Source organism: Colias eurytheme, chromosome 7 (genome assembly GCF_061535395.1).
Source record: "Colias eurytheme isolate Ceu_HAF_F1 chromosome 7, ilColEury1 Martin Lab GWU primary, whole genome shotgun sequence".
NCBI lineage: Eukaryota > Metazoa > Arthropoda > Insecta > Lepidoptera > Pieridae > Colias > Colias eurytheme.
The window spans coordinates 5,433,849-5,454,482 of NC_142986.1; the positions used below are offsets into that span (position 1 = coordinate 5,433,849).

At 32.5% G+C, this 20,634-nt stretch overlaps 3 protein-coding genes across 6 annotated transcripts; 2 read left to right on the forward strand and 1 right to left on the reverse strand.

Annotated features, from left to right (window-relative positions):
- The first annotated feature begins 1,904 nt into the window (after window positions 1–1,904).
- Window positions 1,905–9,524, forward strand: Mf (myofilin). Of its 4 annotated transcripts, none has more exons than XM_090104098.1 (8): window positions 1,905–2,013; window positions 3,919–4,036; window positions 4,123–4,359; window positions 5,874–6,116; window positions 7,151–7,315; window positions 7,934–8,164; window positions 8,309–8,403; window positions 9,216–9,524. In XM_090104098.1, exons 2-7 carry the CDS (start codon window positions 3,946–3,948, stop codon window positions 8,377–8,379), a joined length of 1,038 nt encoding a protein of 345 aa, XP_089960224.1. In that variant the 5' UTR covers window positions 1,905–2,013; window positions 3,919–3,945; the 3' UTR covers window positions 8,380–8,403; window positions 9,216–9,524. The 4 variants fall into 4 exon arrangements, with proteins under 4 accessions (XP_089960224.1, XP_089960226.1, XP_089960227.1 ...); XM_090104099.1 differs by lacking the exon at window positions 1,905–2,013 and adding an exon at window positions 2,047–2,165; XM_090104100.1 differs by lacking the exon at window positions 8,309–8,403.
- A 2,003-nt stretch (window positions 9,525–11,527) lies between these two features.
- LOC149907043 (uncharacterized) lies at window positions 11,528–12,724 on the forward strand. The gene is made up of 3 exons (XM_090104103.1): window positions 11,528–11,772; window positions 12,094–12,303; window positions 12,380–12,724. The coding sequence occupies exons 1-3, from the start codon at window positions 11,669–11,671 to the stop codon at window positions 12,702–12,704; spliced, it is 639 nt and encodes a 212-aa protein (XP_089960229.1). The 5' UTR covers window positions 11,528–11,668; the 3' UTR covers window positions 12,705–12,724.
- Window positions 12,725–13,102: 378 nt separating this feature from the next.
- LOC149907044 (serine/threonine-protein phosphatase PP1-beta catalytic subunit) lies at window positions 13,103–19,788 on the reverse strand. The gene is made up of 7 exons (XM_090104102.1): window positions 19,652–19,788; window positions 18,518–18,649; window positions 16,624–16,839; window positions 16,250–16,441; window positions 15,415–15,566; window positions 15,033–15,167; window positions 13,103–14,217 (listed from the first exon to the last, which is right to left on the reverse strand). Exons 1-7 carry the CDS (start codon window positions 19,698–19,700, stop codon window positions 14,119–14,121), a joined length of 975 nt encoding a protein of 324 aa, XP_089960228.1. The 5' UTR covers window positions 19,701–19,788; the 3' UTR covers window positions 13,103–14,118.
- Between the last annotated feature and the right edge of the window lie 846 nt (window positions 19,789–20,634).

Genomic DNA, 20,634 nt, shown 5'->3' on the forward strand with positions numbered 1-20,634 from the left:
TTTTTTAATTTTCTAATATTTGTATTGTAATTCACTACATTAAATATTTTTTAATTAAAAATAAAAATCTCGTGGAGGGGGATTTCACTCGCGATGGTAATGTGGTGGTAGGTGGTGATTATTCTAAAAATGTATAAAAAATACTTCTGGACACTTGGCTTTGTCTAATTTCACACAACACACACTATTTCATGTTATAGTGGTTTTATGTAACTTCAAACAACCAAAACCTCAGAATTATAAAAGCTTTGCAAGTACGTAAATACAAAGTATAGTAAAAATATATCATTCAATAAGTAATTAGTAAGAACACAGACACTGTATATACCTCTATAATAACAGAAACTCGTTAAGGTGTATATGTCTGATCTTGAGCGTGAGAAGCTAAATTTAACCGTTGATAACGAGCCAGATTTCAATAAAACGTAGCGTCTCTGTGAAAATTACACAGATCTCGATTTATACAAAAGAGATAATACAGCTCATGATTAAGCCTTATGACAATAACGAAAATATTTTGTACCAAAGACAAGATAGTAATTAATTAACATAATATGTATCATTCCTTCTATCTATTCTTATATATAAAAATGAATCGCAAAATGTGTTGGTAAGCGCATAACTCGAGAACGGCTGAACCGATTTCGATAATTCTTTTTTTATTATATTCCTTGAAGTACGAGGATGGTTTTTATGTAGAGAAAACGTAAATATGTACCACGGGCGAAGCCGGGGCGGACCGCTAGTAATAGAATAAAGGGACCTCTATACATATATTGAAAATTTTAATTTTAATGTAAAAGCAAAAACAAAATATTACATTAATCCACCACCAATTACTAAACAACACTGACGTACTTATTTATTACACTTATGTTTTTTTCCACTATTATTTTATCTATTATATTGTTGTTTTAAATAGATACAATGATACAGATGTCCGCAAAGTATTTTTATGTGTGCCAATTAATTGAGAGTTTAGTAAATGTTATGTTTTCTTAAATTTTTCCTTATTTATATTAGGTAGCAGTAGATTTTTTTATATTCTACGTTAATTTCATAACATAACAATATAGCGAAATTCGAATTTCTAATTTTAATTGATCTTCTATAATACATGAATAATTACTAACAAGACAGTAACATCGATCGAACTAAATACTGTAACTCTGAATGTTACAAATCACATATTAAATGACGAAAACATACCTATTCAAAATGTTGTAAATCACGTAAACAACTACAACATCCGGCTGTATGGAATCGGATATTCACCATCTAAAAATATTTTTCTCTGCCAATGTATATCATAACTAATTATATTACCACTATTAAGAGATATTTGAGTTTATTTCGTAAAAATCTATGAAACTGACTATGACTTGTATTGAGATATTAAATACGTGTTCTAAATTGAAGCTTATTACATAGTATGATGTTATAAACGCCATGATAAACATGTCTCAATTTAAATTAGAAATGATTCTGGTAGCAATAACAAACACTTTGTCCAGTTACTGGAGCTATAAAACGAAAATACTTAATAACTCTGCGTTGAAGTCAAATATGAATCATTGAACTATAAATTACTCAGGTGCTAAACTATTCAGACGCAAATACTGAGTAATTTTGCATCATGTGGGTTAATATTTGCCACCTACCCGCATAAATCTATTTTAATAATTTGTTGAGTATATGTAAAAAGGATTGTACCACCTAAACGAAAAAAAATTGAACAAAAATTAATTTGGCTCTACATAATATGTTGACTGTTTTCACAGCAAAACAAAACATACTGTCTTCAGGATGACATTAAAAATGAAATTCATAAAATAAGAGTTTCCAGAAGCGAGTACAGTGAAGTATGAAGGAACTGAAATGTTTACAGCTCGGCCGTGGGGGCGGGCTGGGAGCAGGGCGCCGCCGACGCGCCAGTGCGCGCCCGCCCAGGTCCGACACTCGACGTCGGCTCGTCATACAAGACACCCGCTATAACGATCATTATTAAAATCGGTAAGATACCTAGTGATCCCCTTGAGTGCAAGTGTATATTCAACTGTCATATATTCAACTGTGATCCCCAAGTGTCTCTTTATTGTAGGGCAATCGTACGACTCTCCTTTTTCGCGTTATCAGTTGGTTAGGGTATTATTGTTTGGTGGCACGTAAGTTAAATGGTGACATAACAGTGTAAAATACAAATTACTAAAAGTAAATATTTTTTTTGAATCTGTTATTATTGATAAATTAAAATAAAATACAATTATATCTTGCTAATTTCTTTTTGAAAATTATAGAAATAATTTGTTTTATTTTACTGTTTATATAATAAAATTTTTGCTTTTATATTATACAATCAATTATTTTAAATTTTTTAACAGATCATTTGTTTGCCTTCATGATAATATCTGTTTTCATTGGTGCAAACCGTCAATACAAAATTTATTTATTTTCATTCCTTACCGTCTATTTTCTTATGATATGCATAAATTAGAATATAAGTCAAATGTATTAAGCAATAGACAAGGCGTGTCGACGTAAATTGGTGGTGTTACAGAATGCCGTGAATCCGATCCGAGCGCTTGGTGTCTATTTATAGCCGCACACACCAAGCCAAATTTGCAATCTCCACCTATCGACGCGCCTACGTATATTTTTGTAGCCGTTTCACAATCGGGCATTTTTCACATCTTACCTAACTTTCGTTAAGGTGCGCTATTTCAGGAAACTTAGCTGACATTGAGAATATTCTAAAATGGGCCGTCGTGTATATGGCAAATATCATTGGCCTTCGTTCTTGACCTGAATGTAATATTAATCCGCTGTGAATCATTTTTAAAGTCAAGTTTAATTTGACACTTTGGATAACCTTACATGTGATTTTTCAGGATGAATGAAACTTTCTTACAGATAAGCGTTCATGGAATTTAATGGAAAATCTGAAAAATAATTCTTGTCTACTAAACATTTTAAATTCAAAAACATTTACTCAGTTTTTAAATGAATTTGGAATAAATACCTAATATTTCCATCCATTATTTAAAAATTAAAACACAGTAAATAATATAAACTTCTTCTTTAAAAGGAAAAATAGAATAGAATGATTGATTTTTAACAATTTGGCATGCTCTAAGAAATTATCAATGAAATATTAAAGGCAATTACGATTAATCAGGTGATGGTCTGTCTATACAAAACGTCGATCTCATGTCGAGAGTTTGATCAATGAAACATCTGCTCTTCCAGAAATAAATGAATGACGCAAATGTGCAAACCGATACTGACAAGTTGATAATAATTACGCTTTTAGAGAATTGTAGGCGGACAGCTTTCGCCAGCTCTGAGAACTTATAGTAGAAGCTGCATTTGATCTTAGAATATTTATAGTACTTGCATAAAATAAAGATTATTTCAATTTCATTAGATTTAGTGGAGAATGTTTAAAGCATTTTAATTGGCCGTAGAGTCGAACGAAGGCAAGCAAATATTTTAAAGTAACAATGATTATAATTCTGTTGCAGCTAGTTTCACATTTTACAGTAGTTTGTTTGTGAAAAGCAATCGGGCGATTCTCATAATAAGAAAACCGTAACAAGGTCGTCTAAATCTTGAAAATAGCCAAGGAATCATCAAACATTCGTAAAAACGGCCATTTTAGTCGTCACTAGAGTTCGATTGGCGGGCGGCCAAGTCCACGGACTATTCGCCACGGCACCTAGCCATCGAGACAAGCTATTTACGTCCCAGCTGCTAAAACTACGTACGTCATTGCTCTATTTACGAGTAATGCTATTGTATTATGTCATTTGAAGACGATTATTGAATATCACAATAAAGTATACCGCGTAAATGTGCCAAGGCCTAAAACAACAAACACAGTAAACTAATGTTTTGGTAACAAGTACGTTTTTGTTTCAGAAAACGAGCTCGACATAATCCGCCAAAATGTTTAAAAGTCATTTAGAAATGATTGGCAGAAATGAGACGCCGTCAAAGAAGGCCAGGTTCTGGCAGTCCTTCGTACGATCTCTAAAAGGTATGTACCAATGAAGACCGCCAATACACGTGCCTTTATTCTATTGTCTATAAGAGCGTTATATTCTAATCCCATCTCATGCACAGGATCGGAAGACATCAGAGCCGAAGAGAGGTACAGGCCAACACGCCGCAGCGTGTACCCTGAGCTGCTCTCGACCTACCCCTACAGCAAATCTATCTACGACGACCCCATTGGTGCCGCCGAAAGGATCACCGTCCCCGGCTACCGCTACCTGCCCGTCCACCGTGAAACCTACGGATACTCTCCGCGTCCGATCTACACCCACAACTACCCTCGCTCACTCGACTCCTACAGGCCAAGTTAGTACTGAATGCAATCACAAACTGCTTTTCAATAAACAACGATTTCTCTCTTAAAAGTATTCTTGAAAGCGGTGATATATCGAAATTTGTATAAACTGCAACTATACTGAAGGAAAAAATTCGCCGGGATAATATATCTTCGCTTTCAATTTCGTTGTTAATTGATAATTACGCATTTGCACTTAACTTATGCATTTGATGAAGCGCAGCGTTAATTAATTTGTTATTATAACTCTTTCATTAGATTCCTTATTAAATTGTTTGCATACTTATTACTATGTAAATATAAAAGTAAATAATTCATCAATTCTCGTTATTAATTGTAAATAGAGTTGCGCTGTAACATGTCAAAACATCATTTAATCTAATTGCATTAAACAAATTTCCCATTATTCTCTTGATTGTTTCAGCGTCAAAACACGGAGCAGTTTAAATAGGGTTAGGAACATCTTAAATAGTTGCAACGATATTCCATCTAATTGTCTTATACTATGTCAACAAGTGTACAAATTGTACTAAAAGTACCTACCAACTTGTAACTTATTATTATTTAAGAAAATCAATTATATTTAATGTTACATAATTTGTATTCATTTTTTAAATAAAGCCTTACGCGATTATATTTGAAGTGAGACCTGTAGAAGGCTAGAAGATTTAAAACAAATGAATCGATACCATAACATACGTCTCACATAATAAACAAATACTCACATACGTTATATTGTCCGTAATTGTTTCGTTACGTTCTGATAGTTTAAATTCATCCTGAAAATTCCGAAAACAGTTTCATCATAAATGTTTTATGTTGCGTTTCTTGTGTAATTTTGTTACTTATGAAATGTCAATTGTGTTTATTGATCACATATCATTTTACTTTCATAAAAAAAATATTTGTAAAAGCCATCAAATGTTTGCTTGCATTATAATAATATATCCAGATCATACATCATAGTTGCATGGCACATTAGAAATCACCTCTTATACATAACACCATTTACCTACACTTGTGTATTAATGAATAATATGTGTCGACTTCATTGATTAAATCTTCAAGCATATCTCAGGTGTCACATATTTGTTTTAAAGTAATCATGCCCTCCCTTCTTCCTTTGTTTGCAACATGGATTGTAAAAATCCTTGTTATCGAGTCTTTATATGATAAAGAGGTGAGTTCTAGAACAGCATTAATTTCATATACTGATGATATTAAACAATTTACATTATTACTAAAGCTTATGCTACGCCAAAATCCTAATACATACATATTTTACTTTAACATAGTGTTGTTTACTTACGATTTGATCACTTTCAAAATTAACACAGACATAATTATAATTAAAACGCAATATGAAATGACATAATAATGTATTAATTTCAACGATTATAGAAAATCCTCTATAAAGGAAACGTTTGGGTCCATTTTGAGTCTTCCTTTTTTCTAGTTTGTATTTGTCGATTTTGATGAAAAAATACGTGCCTTTATTGTGCTTAAATTATAATGTTTTCAATAGTTTACCACGTGCCAAGGCGTATCCGACGAGGAGTCGATCCCTTCGACGCTCACAAGGCGTGGCAAGACCATCTCGACAGATTGGCCGCCATCGACCGTCTGTATCCTTCTCGCTACGGCCTCTACCTGAAGGACCGGGCCTACCCCATCACCGACTTGTCCGCACCCATCTCCGACCCCCTCCATCCTAAGAGCCTTAAAGGCATCGAATATGAGCCTGACAACAAACCTCACTGGGGATCAGGTAAATTCTATTAAAATCTATGCACGAACATCTTAGGCTAAGTTATGTTAGGCAATATCGAAGTTAGATCGTTCGTTTGAACGTAAGCTCGATGGTTATATAAATACAAAGAGTCTTTTCAAGTGTCTCGAAAAGATTTTAATATGGGAATAACGAACGAGATAATATCGATTTGTTAACGGACCCGTGTATGCGCTAGGAACTGAATGCATTCGAAATTTTTATCAAACTTTTGGAATATTTGATATGCAATCATTCCGGCCATAGTGGGTTGTGGATTCAAAGATTGTGTAATCAGAATTGACAACACTACGCGAAGATTCTATTTTAATTTAATCTTCAGTGTGGGCTGTAGTCAGTTCTTATAATAACATCGAGCTAAAGAATCCTATAATATACAAAAAAATACATCAGCAAAATTATCTGTATTATACCTATATTCATTATAAAATTGTCATTCAGTATTTAATAGGATATCTCTATTGTTATTACATCTAAAATTTATACTCTTTATTGTTATATTTTATACTTTGTTATACAAAAATATTCAAAATGTTTCTGAAATTTTAATGTATTTAATGAGATGTTGCTATTATTTTACTGAATTTTTATGCTCTGCTGTTTATAATTTACCAAGTACAAATTTATTTACATAAAACTAACCCAATTCATTTTTTAATTAAAATATAAAAGACAAATTCGTGTTTAATTTTGTAGTTTAGTACCTTCCTTTCATTTGCATCTATTGCACTTTTACATAATATCTTTTAGCTCAAGGCAATATCATGGCAAGCAAAAATATCAGTTACCATCATTGCATCCTTCAAAATTGTAATTATCTGCATATCAAGCTCATGTGCATGAACTGCATTGTAAATATGCGCAAGATATTTATTGGAATTATTATGTCTCATGATTCACGAACAGTACACTCCATTAAAATTTATTGTAATGTGTGATCGATGCCTAAGCAATATTTAAAAATCGGCAACTATTTCGATTTGAGTGGTATTGACGATGAGACTTCGATGAAGGATCGTGGCCGTCGAGAATATCGGACGTGTTCGATAAGGACCCATTTTTCGCTGATGCGGGAAAATGGGCAGGTTTTGATCGTTCACTCCGAGGGAAGTCTCCAACACCCGTGAAGCCAAGAATTAGCCAGCCTCGCGACTGCGAGGTCGCTTTTGATTCGGACGGTAAGGGCAACAGATATCTATCCCCTGTATCTTCGTCACTACCCTGTGATAATATTTATTTCTCTAAGAATTGGATTTAGTCTAATAAAAGTGTTGTCCGTGTCCGAATAATTATGTAGTTAGACATAATTTTCTTTCTTGTATCGAATAGTGAATGAGGAACCGAGACATCTGCATTCACGAAGTCAACTTTGGGTGTACATGTTCACAATTATGTGCATGCAACATGCTTATATCGATATTACAATAACAACTAATTACATTTTAAGCATTCCATTTACTAAAATGATCATGAATGAGATTTGCTTTTGGTTCTTTAACATTTGCTTTGTAAAATATAAAACACATTTATAATTACTTAGCTGTGGGTATAAAGTATGTTTGGGACCATAATAAAATCTACTCACTTTAGTTTATCATAATATTATAGCGATTTTAGATTATAGACTGCTTAAATTCATAAAACACCTCCAAATTTATTGTGTGTAACTATATCAGAATAACCATTTTAGTTCTTGTTGACGCTTTTTAGTTTGTGTGTGAATAAAATGGGCGATGACGAAGAGCAGTATCAGTATGAGTGTCTGTTGTCCCGGTAATAATAAACATACCATGTAGGTGCGCCGTTGTACAACGCCGGCGGACTGAGACGCAGGCCGTGGGCTGACATTTTCAACCCGAGCCCGTCTCTGCCAATTTCTGCCATCACGAGGGACCCCTTCTGGTACGATTGGCCTGAGCTGAGACCCATGGCTCGATGGGACAGGAGCCCGTCCTACATCCGCGATTCGTACCTGTCACCAGTCAAACGCACGTTCCTCTGGGACAAACACCCTATCAGGCCCTTAGGTTAGTGCGTCGCTGTATATAATTTATGCTTTATCATAAGCTGTACTATTTGGCCTACCTTCTTATCGTCTCTGCAGCTCTGGTCTATGTCTAACATTTTATAAATAATATAAAATAATAAATGTAACTCTCTGGTCACGACAGATTTAATGATGGAGGACTTATTCACAGTGGGCGATCTAAGCAAGACTTTACCCTATGTTCGTAGTCTATAAATGAATGTGGGGTACCTTCTTTAGGTAAACTCGATACCCAAGTAGATTAGATCGTTAATTCCGCAATTTTTATCCTTCATGTTGTTATTCCTTTATTTCTATAATACCCTCTTTATTGATTGATTGTATGGTATGTAGTTCGATTTGACTCTTAATTTTTTTATATTTATTAATTTTTTCATGTTATATTTGTTTATCTATCAATATCATTTATATTAATATAACTTAAATCTTGTTTCACACTATCAGTTCATGCACATGTAGATATCATAGATACATATTATAGTACCTACCTATTTATTATACATATACACAAACAGCTCTATGTGTTATAAGATTAAATAAATTTTATTCTTTTAAAATCATCGTTATTCACAATAACCCAATAATTTACCACGATTTGTCATTTTTATTTCACCACTTACCTACCTACGCACCTAGTTTGTAATAGTAAAAATAAACAGCGTAATATTTTCAATAAAATGTAAAAACTTCAATTAAAAATGCATAATAACTATTTACATTATTGTAGATTATTATATCTAAACCTACTAAAAATTATCTATGTACCTACCTATTCACATTATTTTTAACTGATTTTTACACAACTTTAATATTAAACGAATGCGAATTTATAATGGATTAATATTGTAATACATAATATGTATATTGTGTAGTATCAAGTAGGTAGCTATGATGGTAAATCTCTTGTAAATCTATGTTTTACTCTGTGGTTTTACTAGTACTATTAGAGGATATGATTCGTTTATTATGCACCTAGTTACCTACATTCATTCATCTTTCTGTGTTATTTAACAATTGTGATTATTTTTCAGCTGCTGCTTTTTAAGGGACGATCAATGAAGATTCTATTCAATGTTGTGCAAGAATATTATGAACATTTCATTTACAACTATTTTTATAAAACTGTCAACTGACTATGTTAAAATTATGTAATATATTATTATGTTTCCACAGCACTATATATTTCACAGCTAATTTTTTCAAAGAAAAAATCAAAGACTGCTATAACATAGTCACTGCCACGGAAGTAAACTGTTACATTAATTGTTTTTATTAAATTTATTTTTATGTACTTACTTACTCCAAAACCTTTAAAAAAATAATAAAACTTATAAAATTTATTGGTCTTTTATTTAATCTTGGCAATTTGTCATTTACTTTGTATAACATATTATAACAAGTATATTAGATAGATACTATTCCCATTTTTCGTGAACTAAAAGAATCTTAATACGAAATAATAGTATAGTTGTCTTTTCGTCAGTTTACCCGTTACCTACCGTGTCTTTTGGCATAGGCCTCCTCAAACAACTTCCATTGTATTATATATCCTTTACTATATTTTATCTTTACTTAATATTTTGATATTATAAACCTGAAGAGTTTGTTTGTTTGTTTGCGCTAATCCCAGGAACTACTGGTCCAATTTAAAAAAATATTTGGGTGTGAGATAGCCCATGTATCGAGGAAGGCTTATATAGGCTATAATATAATATTATCACGCTAAGACCAACAAGAGGGGAGCCGCGGGGCGCAGCTAGTAGGTAACAAATAATAGACTGCTTAAAAGCAGAAAATATCTATAGGTACATACTTAATCGGTACCTACATTAAACGATGTTAGATTATAATGCAGTTACACAGGGTATCCCACTATTGGTATACTAAGCGCGAAGGGACTTGTAGTTTTGCATACACTGATCACGTAAAAATACCTACAAACAACAAAATTACATCAAAAAAATTTTGCTAAACTTTTCCTGAAAATCCATGTTTTCTTCTCTAGCTTCTCGCAGCCGGCATATAAAGTGAAGTCCCATGTCCCCAAGTAGGGTAAGGGGCAGATGCATTATACATCTGTTTCACTGATCGATTTTCTTTAGGTACAAGTAGGTGATCAGCCTTCTGTGTCCTGCCAGACCGAGACATTTTTTTTTTCTTCGTCACCACCGGGAATCGAACCTAGGAGCCCTCGGTGTTACGCTCACGCGTCAGCCACTGTACCGAGGAGGCGGTCGGCATATTATAACGCTTCGCTAATGTGAACATTTTGTCTATGAAAACATAATCTTAAACGATAGGTCACGTGCTGGTACCTGGTAGCAAAGCTGGGCGGGTTGCTTGTTATGGGTGTACACATAGCTACTCAGCGTATGCAAAACTATAACCTCCTTTGAGCTTAGTATACCAACAGTGGGACACCCTGTATAAATGAACTTAGGTATACACAATATATACTCAGTTTTGTCAAAATCTGTGTAGTATCTTATATATTAATCCATAGTCTATTGAATGTGTGTCTGTAGAAAAATATATTAAACGAGCTCAAGAAATTATAATTTCGGAGATAGCAGATGTTTGAAAATTGTCCATAGGTATAATCTGCGCAGATAGAGAATAGATCTGAAGATGGCCTCCGCTCGTATGCGTTCTCGCTCGATCTCTATCGCTGTCTATACTCACACAGTGAACTGTGAAGTACGCGCTACAGAAAAAATTAATCAGGCGGGATTTTGTTTTCCAAGCTAGGTAGGTACTTGACGCACTCCGAGTTGTAGTTGTTTTAATTGATATTGTTGTTTTTGTTGAGTTTGGTTGTTATATTGTTTGTTACCATAAGTACACGTCGCCATCTTCAGATCTATTCTCTATCTGCGCGGGTTATACGGCGCTGTTGCTATCTGCGTCTTTCTCAGAATCGCATACCGAATCCAATGGGATAACGCTCATATTTTTCAGAGACTCAATTAACGAGTAGTCTGTTCAATAACAAACTTCTTATTGATATTAGAACATAACATAATACTATACTAACAGTAGGGATTTTAAATAAATTCGGTGGCGATTTTTTCTTCGGTCGGTAATTTGATTAAATAAATCAAACGGTATTAATAATAATTAATCCTAATGAAAAATAATCCAGTATAGACTGAGAATTTAGATACCAAAATAAATTGTCAAAAAACCCCGTGTCGATGTCCATTACCATAAATCATAATATAGTCTGTGCGTACTGCGTTGTTGTCTGTTGACAGTCATAACCTCAGAGCTACTATATTACTTGCTCTGTGCTCAGAGCAATTCTGAGGTCATAACTCATATGACGTATGACATATGTCAGCATACAGCTTTATGACGCTTAAAAATTTGAAAACAAAATATCGTTATATGTATCGTGTTCATAATACTCAAGTTATTACAGTTATTCTAAAATATTAAATGATTATATAGAACAGGAACTTGTTCAATTTACTAATTTCATACAATGGAGGATAAAATTTGTGATAATGTGAATATGGACTCAAACAATATCACATTTGATAACATGACTATATTGAACGAATTGAATAATATCGCAAACCTTGTACGGTACGTATTTTTATAACTACTTACATATTTTAATTAAATAAATGAGTAAATTGTGTGTAAGACTTAAATGAGTATATTCCCAATTAAAAAAAAAATGTTGGAATCATTTATTAAGCCAATAATGGCTTAAATGGTGATTCATTAAAGTTTGATTTACCAATCTCATATTATTAAATTTTATTTTAGAATGTAACATGACAGATACTCATATTAATTTTAATATTGTTGGTGCTTAATACAAAATATATGATTTTAGTGGATGTTGAATAGATAACAACTCTGCTTATTTATTGAATACCTAATTTTAACCATTGATTTTAGGAATGAAGATTTTCTTGAAACTGTTCCCAATGCAAAATTAAAACGACTTAAATGGGTTCCTATGTTCAATTATTTAAAACAATACATATTAGATGAAATGGTACAAGAACTTGGATCAATGTGGGACTTTGAAAATATGTCACAGAAATTAGAAATACTCGAGCAACAAAAGGATAAATTTTCTAAAATTAATCCTGATAAACCTGTCTGGTAATATTTTATTATTATATTAATATTGTACTCTGATGGTCTAGTTTGCCTATTTCTAACTTGAGTTTTTTTACAGGCGACCACAACATTTGAATATTAAAGATCAATTGAGAGCTAAAGATGCTGCAAATTTAAGGAAGCAGAAGGCATCACTTGAGTCTTTAGCAAAAGAATATGAATTAAGAGTTGTCAAACTAAAGAAAAAATTGACTGCTAAAAGATGTTATTTTAAAGCATTACAAATGGATATACAAAAGTATGAAAAGAAAAATGAAGAAATTATAAATAAGATAGCGGAAAACATTGAAACACACAGTAACTTGATTGAAATTATTTCACCAAATACAATATCAATTGATAACAAAGTTTGGTCAGAAAAGGAAAATGAATTTTTTGGATAACTGATATAATACTACAACATTGAATAAAATTTATATTTCAGAAAATTGTACACACCTGAGAAACATATAACAAAAATTTATATATCTAAGAATTCTTTAACTCAATAAAACATCAAAACAATTTTTGCAAGTGTTACATAGTGAACAAATGACTTAAGTGTAATACAAAGTGTTACCAAAAGCAAATTGCAAGCCCTATGCAGTGTTAAACAAGCAAATAATATTACACAAAAGTTTTAGAAATCTCATTAAAATTTATTATTAAACTACATACTAAATAATAAAGCTTTCATATCTCTAAGCTTAGAAGAAAATCTTGTATGAAAATGTAGAAATAAAGTATTTTTGAAAACATACAGTGTCTGTAAATGCAAACAAATGAAACAAAAATAAACATCTCATTTTAAATAGTAATATTTATTAATGATTATTTATTTGACAATGTTAACATAGCTAAAAAATAAAATTGTACAATGCAAAATTTGCATATAATTTTAAATATAATAATATAGCAATTGCACTATTGTTGCGAGGACTACACTGCTCTCTACAGTCATTACAAATTATATCAATTCATTTATAGATAGATGATCTAAGGACACGAAGATAAAGCCTCTGGGGAGATCATGCCAATTTGCCAATAATTTTGATATAACTACTTATCATAAGAGTAATACTGTATGCAAAATAACATTAAATTCACTGGGGACTTGGGCTCACTCCCTAAGCATACAATGTAGTGAATTGCAATGGAGTCCTAGAATACAAATAAACACTTATTAGCTACAGGTGAAGGTTAATATCATGTCTTAGGCCAGCTTCTCCTCAGGACAATTTTACTCAAAACCAATCACAATAAACACAACAGAATAATTTAGGAGACGAGTCAGTTTTCATAAAACATTATCGTCAAAACTTATAATTTTAAGTTTTGTAATCAACCAATTTTACTTAAGACCTATTATACTTTACATTTATAGGCACATTAGTTACAGAATAAGAAACTCAAATAGGTTTTTCGATCCACTAAAACTACACAAAGAGTTTTCTGACGCTTAATGTCCAATGCCCGCATCTTAGCCTGCCACTTCATTTCAATAAAATTTTCTACAATGGGTCAATATAAGAAAAAAGGATAAGGCTGCATATTATGAGGGATCGAAAAAGCTGCAATCAATAGGCATCGCCGAATGTATAATGTCAATCAAAAACTGAGTAAACTAACCACAAATTTAATATCACTAACAAAACAGAAGGCACAAATTATTGAAAAATAATTTAACTATACAGATGACATTATACTCGGCTATGTCCGATGACTACACTAAAGTAGTAATATAATACATGATACAATTAAATTAAATTATTTGTAGCATCCTTCTCACTGTGCAGCACACTGGATCCCAAACGTCAGTTATTTCTTTTTGGGCGGTGATCGTTGGGGTGTGGCTGGTCTCCCGCTGTTGATGCCATTGTACTGATACTTTGCCTTTTTCTCAGATGGTTTCAATATCTGTACAACAAAATATATATTGTTGAAGTGAAAACTTCTTTAGCGGCGTTGGGTATAAAATCTTAAACTCGCGTCAGGACACGTGGCCTGATCGAAAAAGCGTAAGACGGATGGTTTTTTTTTAGCCCTTATATTCCATGCGTAAGACGTATACCATTCCAATATATCAATCATGCTGAACGTTAATAATCAAGTTTTCACTTCTGCCGGCACTCCCAGAGTGCAACCCGTCTTTTTTTGACTTCCAAACACTACATATTGTGCATTTCACATTGTATTATTGAACAAAGTTTAGTTGAAACTTAGTATCAATTATTATAGACAAGATATCACATTATGATAAATTTATATCCCATTTTGGAATTTAAACTCCAACTCAAACATTTATTTATTCAATTAGGTATATTTCTTTTAGAAGTACTTTTGAATCGTCATTACATATTTTTAACATTTACCACAGATTCGGAAACGAAATGTAACGCATGTCATTGATTACAAATACAAACACCTGATCTAAAAGTCATCTCGATTGTCAATATCAATATTTTATTTTACATGATTCATATTACATACAGACTATCGTATTACATATTGTATATATATATATATATATATAAATCTCGTGTCACAATGTTTGTCCTCAATGGACTCCTAAACCACTAAACCGATTATAATAAAATTCGCACACCATGTGCAGTTCGATCCAACTTGAGAGATAGGATAGGTTTTATCCCGGGAATCCCACGGGAAGGGAACTATGCGTGGTTTTCTCTGAAAACGCGGGCGAAAACCTAGTATTACATATATTATCATACCTGGAAAGAGCACATTAATGTCTCGTCAACAGACATCATTCCACCGGCATTGTCAAATTCACCACAATAATTGGGAGCAGAGAAGAGTGTTACAAGCTGCCTCTTTGCAAAGAATTCATAGCCATCTTCAACAACCTAAGAAATAACAATTCACAATTATTGTAGACTATGCAAAAAATGCGAAATAGTACAACTTTAGTATTTGGTATTTACATTTTAACTTTGATACGGAATTGGACCTTTAATTCAGAGAGATATTACAAGTTCACCATGTAAAAACCATCAGTTACAATGTCATACATTAATATAGGTAAGTACTTATAGAATGAAATAAGTTAGATTATTACATTGGTATTATTGTTAATCCCATTAATCACATTACCTGATGGGCTCTGCAAATGAGATCCAAGTCGTGTCTATTGAGGAACTTGCTGACTACATCGGGACCAAATGTGAATGATACACCACGGTCATTCTCGCCCCAGCCTTGCACGTCCTTGTCAGGATCCGACCACAAGAGGTCACAGAGTAAACCTTAAATATGTTTATTGTTTTTTGTTTATTGTATATACAGGGTGAAAGGTAAGACGTTTGACGAATTTAGACAGGAGCTTCTACTCAAGAAACTGAACAACTTTTGTCCTACAACTTTGCCGTAAAAAAAAAATGTTGTGTGGTTTTATGAAACCACGGTAAAAGTGAAACTGTTCGAACGGTTCCGATCACTGCTTTGTGTAGCGCATGTCGCGTGACGGTCGGCTGCCGAGTAGGTATACCTACTCGGCAGCCGCGATACACGCGACATGCGCTACACAGACCAAAAAGTTTGCGACGATGTAATAAAAGTTTCACTTTAAAATTGAACTTTGTAAGAAAACTTGGCTAATCAGCTGACCGATTTCCATACAAAGTCCCAATTTTTTTCTACGAATTTAGCAAAGTTGTAGAACAAAAGTTGTTCAGTTTCATAAGTAGAAGCTCCTGTCTAAATTCGTCAAACGTCTTACCTTTCAGCTGGTACATATATCAAAGCATAGTTCATAATTTTAACATTGTAGAAATGTATGCAATCTTTTTGTAAGCATGTATCCAAATTTTATTATAATTACAATTCTTAGATGAAATACATGTCTTTATTTAAGATGGAATTACAAAACGGATAGTATGTTCTATTGTCCTTAGATAACCGAAGCGAAATAAACAATCAATAGCCTTACCAGTGTCAGGGACATCAGTGGGTCTCATTATCCGTCTAATTTGCTCCATGCCCTGTAGATCGGGCGAAAGACCGCCATGACAGCAAAATATTTTTTCATCAATTATAGCGGCGATTGGCAAGCAATTAAAGCAGTCTGTGAAGGTCTTCCACAGCTTGATGTTATATCGGCGTTTACACTCATCATAGAAACCTACAAGTTAATTATTTTCGTTATCATTTTTTGCGCTTGTCATTCGCACATAAAAAAATAATACGTAAATAAATTACATTTTGTATAAAAAGATAGCTGGAAAATAACCAAGGTCGAAATTACACGCTCCAATACTTAAACTGTTATAAACTCCGATGGCGAAAGAATAAACAAATAGTTACCATAAATACGATTTATGCTCGCGCACTCATGATTCCCGCGCAGGAGGAAGAAATTCTCGGGATACTTGATTTTATAAGCAAGCAAAAGGCATATGGTTTCGAGAGACTGCTTGCCGCGATCTACGTAATCTCCCAAAAATAGATAGTTGGCTTCGGGCGGAAAGCCGCCATACTCAAAAAGACGCAACAAATCGGTGTACTGGCCATGTATATCACCTGAAACAAATATGTTTAACAATCATTATCTATAAACAATACCTATTTAATTATTGTAATGATGCTTGCTATCTTATATCTAATATCTAATATATATTATAAAGGCGAAAGTTTGTGAGGATGTATGGATGTTTGTTACTCTTTCACGTAAAAACTACTGAACCGATTACAATGAAATTTAGCACACATATCGAGGGTAACTTGGGTTAACACATAGGATAGTTTTTATCCCGGAAATCCCACGGGAACGGGAACTATGCGGGTTTTCTTTTGCAAACGCGGGCGAAGCCGCGGGCGGAAATCTAGTTAACAAATAATTTTTGCTCATGCATGAAATAAAGCAATATTGAAAAATATATACAATTTATTAATTTGATGAAATTTCAGATAATTTAACAGGCACCAAAAAGAACTCATTGAACAATAATGTTGCAGTATAATCAGTTATCACTAACTACTTACCGTTAAATTCACACACAATCTAGTTTGTATATTGAAGATCTTATAAGTTCCAGATAAGAAAAAATTCTATACAGGAATAAAATAAATGTATAATATTATGTATGGAAAACCTTATGTGGTATAAGGTTTTCCATATATATATACATTTATTTTATTTTTAATGTCAAATGTAGTCACTGGCTGTTGAGCTTTCTATAAATTCTGTCTGTATTACATCTCATTATCTATAATATTATATATTATTATATATTATCATTATTATCTCATCTCATTATGAGTCTGGACCTTTTGTCACAAACTATTTATTTTTCTTCTTTTCTCATTGTTTTTTATTGTGTTCTTTAGGTTAAGTAGTTTTAAATGTATGTATCAAGCTTGTTGTGGCAAAAAACGTATTCATTCATTCATTCATTCATTCATTCATCTACACTAATATGATAAAGCTGAAGAGTTTGTTAACTGGCTTATCTCATGAACTACTGGTCCGATTTGAAAAATTATTTTGGTGTTAGATAGCCTATTTATCGATGAAGGCTATAGGCTACATATCATTACGCTAAGACCAATAGGAACGGAGCAACGCGGGTGAAATCGCGAAACGCATCTAGTACTAATACTAAATAAGATTTTAGTAATAATGTCAGAGAGAATTTGCTTTGATATCTAATTGAAAATATAAACTTTGCACTATTTCCAATAAACCAGTTTCATTTAGTTGGGGTTAATTTAGATATTTTACTATTCTATACTTTAAAAGTTTGAAATGAAAAATAGCTATGATTCTGTTTTTGTATCTATATCAATTTCGAATAATTTTATTAAATACTGTTCAATTTCATTAATTATTAATTATCATAAATATGTCTATTAATTAAAGTAATTAAACCTCATTTATTCTTATTTATAATGAGAGTAAAAAAAACTTATAATATACTAGCAGTCCGCCCCGGCTTCACCGTGGTACCTACATGTTTAAACTTTCCTATCTCTCAAGTTGGATTGAATTGCACATGGTGTGCGAATTTTATTATAATCGGTTAAGTGGTTTAGGAGTCCATTGAGGACAAACATTGTGACACAAGATTTATATATATGTATTAAGATAAACTGAAATATCAAACAATTTCAAGTATATTGTTTTTATGGTACGTAAATAAAAATGAAACACAATTTTTTTCAAATTAAGGAATAAGTTAAATAAAGGTTGTATAATTACCACAAATTTTGAGTGGTGCTTCCAATTCCAGAAGTATGGGCTGTTGCAGGAATATCTCTCTGGATTTAGTGCATAATCCTCGCACCTCCGACTCTGACATCTGCACTGTTTTCCCAGGGCGGCATCCTCGAACTACAACAAGAAATAATATAACACAAAATAAACATTATACTTAGCAATTAACAATCAGAAGCAACAAAGAAAAAAAGAGTATGATTGAAATGAAGATGAAGTAATATTTAGGTTTTTTAGGCATTTAGTAACAATCATTTAATGTTATACTTTTGTCAAACCTGCAGTAACCTTTTTTTTACAAGTACTTTGCAGACAGGAAGTTGATATCATGCATACTTTATTATTAACAATCTTATATAATGGTAAAATACTTGTAATTCAACTGGTTAACAAATACACTTTCGTAACTAGAAATGTTACATAGGTACGATTTTGTTACATTTTAACATTTGAAACAACAAAAAACAAATAAATTTTTATGATTCCATGGATGCAATATAAGAAACAAAAATATAATATGATGTTAAATAAAAGTGATTTAGTGACGCAAATAATTCCGAAACAAATTTTCACATTTACAAGGATAATAAAAACTGAAAACATCTAGCAAAGTACTGTCTTTACAAGTCTGGATTCAACCATACATTCTCCAGAAAAGATGTCTTTCAATTTTCCTTTTCGTCTTGCAGTTTCTTGTTGCAGCCTGAATACTGATGTAACCCATAATAAGCAGCATGATAAAGTGAAATTAACAAGTAAAGTAACACACAATGCGAACAAAGCACAACAATAAGCCCATGAAATAATTAAAAGCTATGATATCCGTGGTACATTATACAAGAGCACTTAAGAAAATTGATTCGTGAACATAACAATATTATATCTATTATCAACAATGCCAGACTCCTCTTTAATTTTAAGTCTTAACATCTATAGTAGATTCAGATAAGAATTGAGGATAATCGATTTATTTATGAGTTAGACGTTACTATACCTATACACTCGACCACAATTACGCAACTAGAAACACCATTTAACCAAATAAATTTATTCACACGATGTCACTACACATAAAGTATATGGAAATATCTTAAATTTGATGTTATAAGAAATTTTTACCTTCTAAAAGTCTGTGAATTAGACTATCAACATTCAGTTCTTCCGCCATGTTTACTACACCACGATTATTTTACGTCAAACAAGAGTCGAAGTCAAATTTATCGATACCTTCCATAGCCAACAAAGGAATCGAAGTCACAGACTCTCAATGATAATTTTTAGTTTAAGGCTTATTTCCACGGTATTGCTGATAATAAAGGAAAATTTAACTAAAGTCTAAAATATAAATTACGTTTTTTTAACGAATTGGAAGAGAAGTTAATTTAGTTATATTTAGTTCTATTAGGAACATATTTACCTAGATTCCGTCTGCAGCCTCGACGGCATTGTATAAACAAAAGACGTGTGGCACTCGGGGACTGCCGCGCCCCGCGGTAAAGCTATTGCATGCTATGACTTCAAGCCACACCTCCGTGCCCGTCGGAGTGGGGAGCGTGCTGCGTGAGGTACCAATCACAATAATTCTTAGCTATTTATTGAATACAAACAAACTAAGCAAACAAACAACTGAACGAAATATATGTTTTTACAATGGTGATAAAAGTTTATTTTATAATCGTATTTTTATTGATCTGAATGAGGGATCTTCTACAATTGCTATGTTAAATGCCAATCCTGTATAATAAATTTGATTATTTAGGATAAATCAATTTATTTGTTTTACAGCACACCCCTTTTTCCAATTACAGCACTAGAGCGCATTATGCGGCATAATGCTTCGTTGAATGTTCCAACTACAGCAACGCTTCGCACAATCGAGCATTAGAAAAAGTAATGCGCGTGAATTGATGCGTGCAATCGATTTATCGTTAGTAATTATTAATTGTTGGAAAAAATTTTAAAGCTTTCGTTTCATTGTAGTTTTTTCGAAATAATCAAAGTTAATTCAAATTGTGTTAAAAAAATAAATATAAGTATGGATGAAAAAAATGTTAATGAAATAATCAAAATCCAAATTACTTAAAATAACCGTAAATATTTTT

What these genes read in the sequence shown, in the direction of transcription:
- Mf (XM_090104098.1), top strand. Translation starts at nt 3,946, where the DNA reads ATGTTTAAAAGTCATTTAGAAATGATTGGCAGAAATGAGACGCCGTCA. An exon ending in ACTCGACTCCTACAGGCCAA is followed by an intron (nt 4,360 to 5,873) that starts GTTAGTACTGAA and finishes TGTTTTCAATAG; the next exon opens with TTTACCACGTGCCAAGGCGT. An exon ending in ACACCCTATCAGGCCCTTAG is followed by an intron (nt 8,165 to 8,308) that starts GTTAGTGCGTCG and finishes TGGTCACGACAG; the next exon opens with ATTTAATGATGGAGGACTTA.
- LOC149907044 (XM_090104102.1), bottom strand. Translation starts at nt 19,700, where the DNA reads ATGGCGGAAGAACTGAATGTTGATAGTCTAATTCACAGACTTTTAGAA. An exon ending in CACTGATGTCCCTGACACTG is followed by an intron (nt 15,567 to 16,249) that starts GTAAGGCTATTG and finishes AACATATTTAAG; the next exon opens with GTTTACTCTGTGACCTCTTG. An exon ending in TCATTTGCAGAGCCCATCAG is followed by an intron (nt 15,168 to 15,414) that starts GTAATGTGATTA and finishes GTTATTTCTTAG; the next exon opens with GTTGTTGAAGATGGCTATGA.
- LOC149907043 (XM_090104103.1), top strand. Translation starts at nt 11,669, where the DNA reads ATGGAGGATAAAATTTGTGATAATGTGAATATGGACTCAAACAATATC. An exon ending in AATATCGCAAACCTTGTACG is followed by an intron (nt 11,773 to 12,093) that starts GTACGTATTTTT and finishes CATTGATTTTAG; the next exon opens with GAATGAAGATTTTCTTGAAA. An exon ending in AATCCTGATAAACCTGTCTG is followed by an intron (nt 12,304 to 12,379) that starts GTAATATTTTAT and finishes GTTTTTTTACAG; the next exon opens with GCGACCACAACATTTGAATA.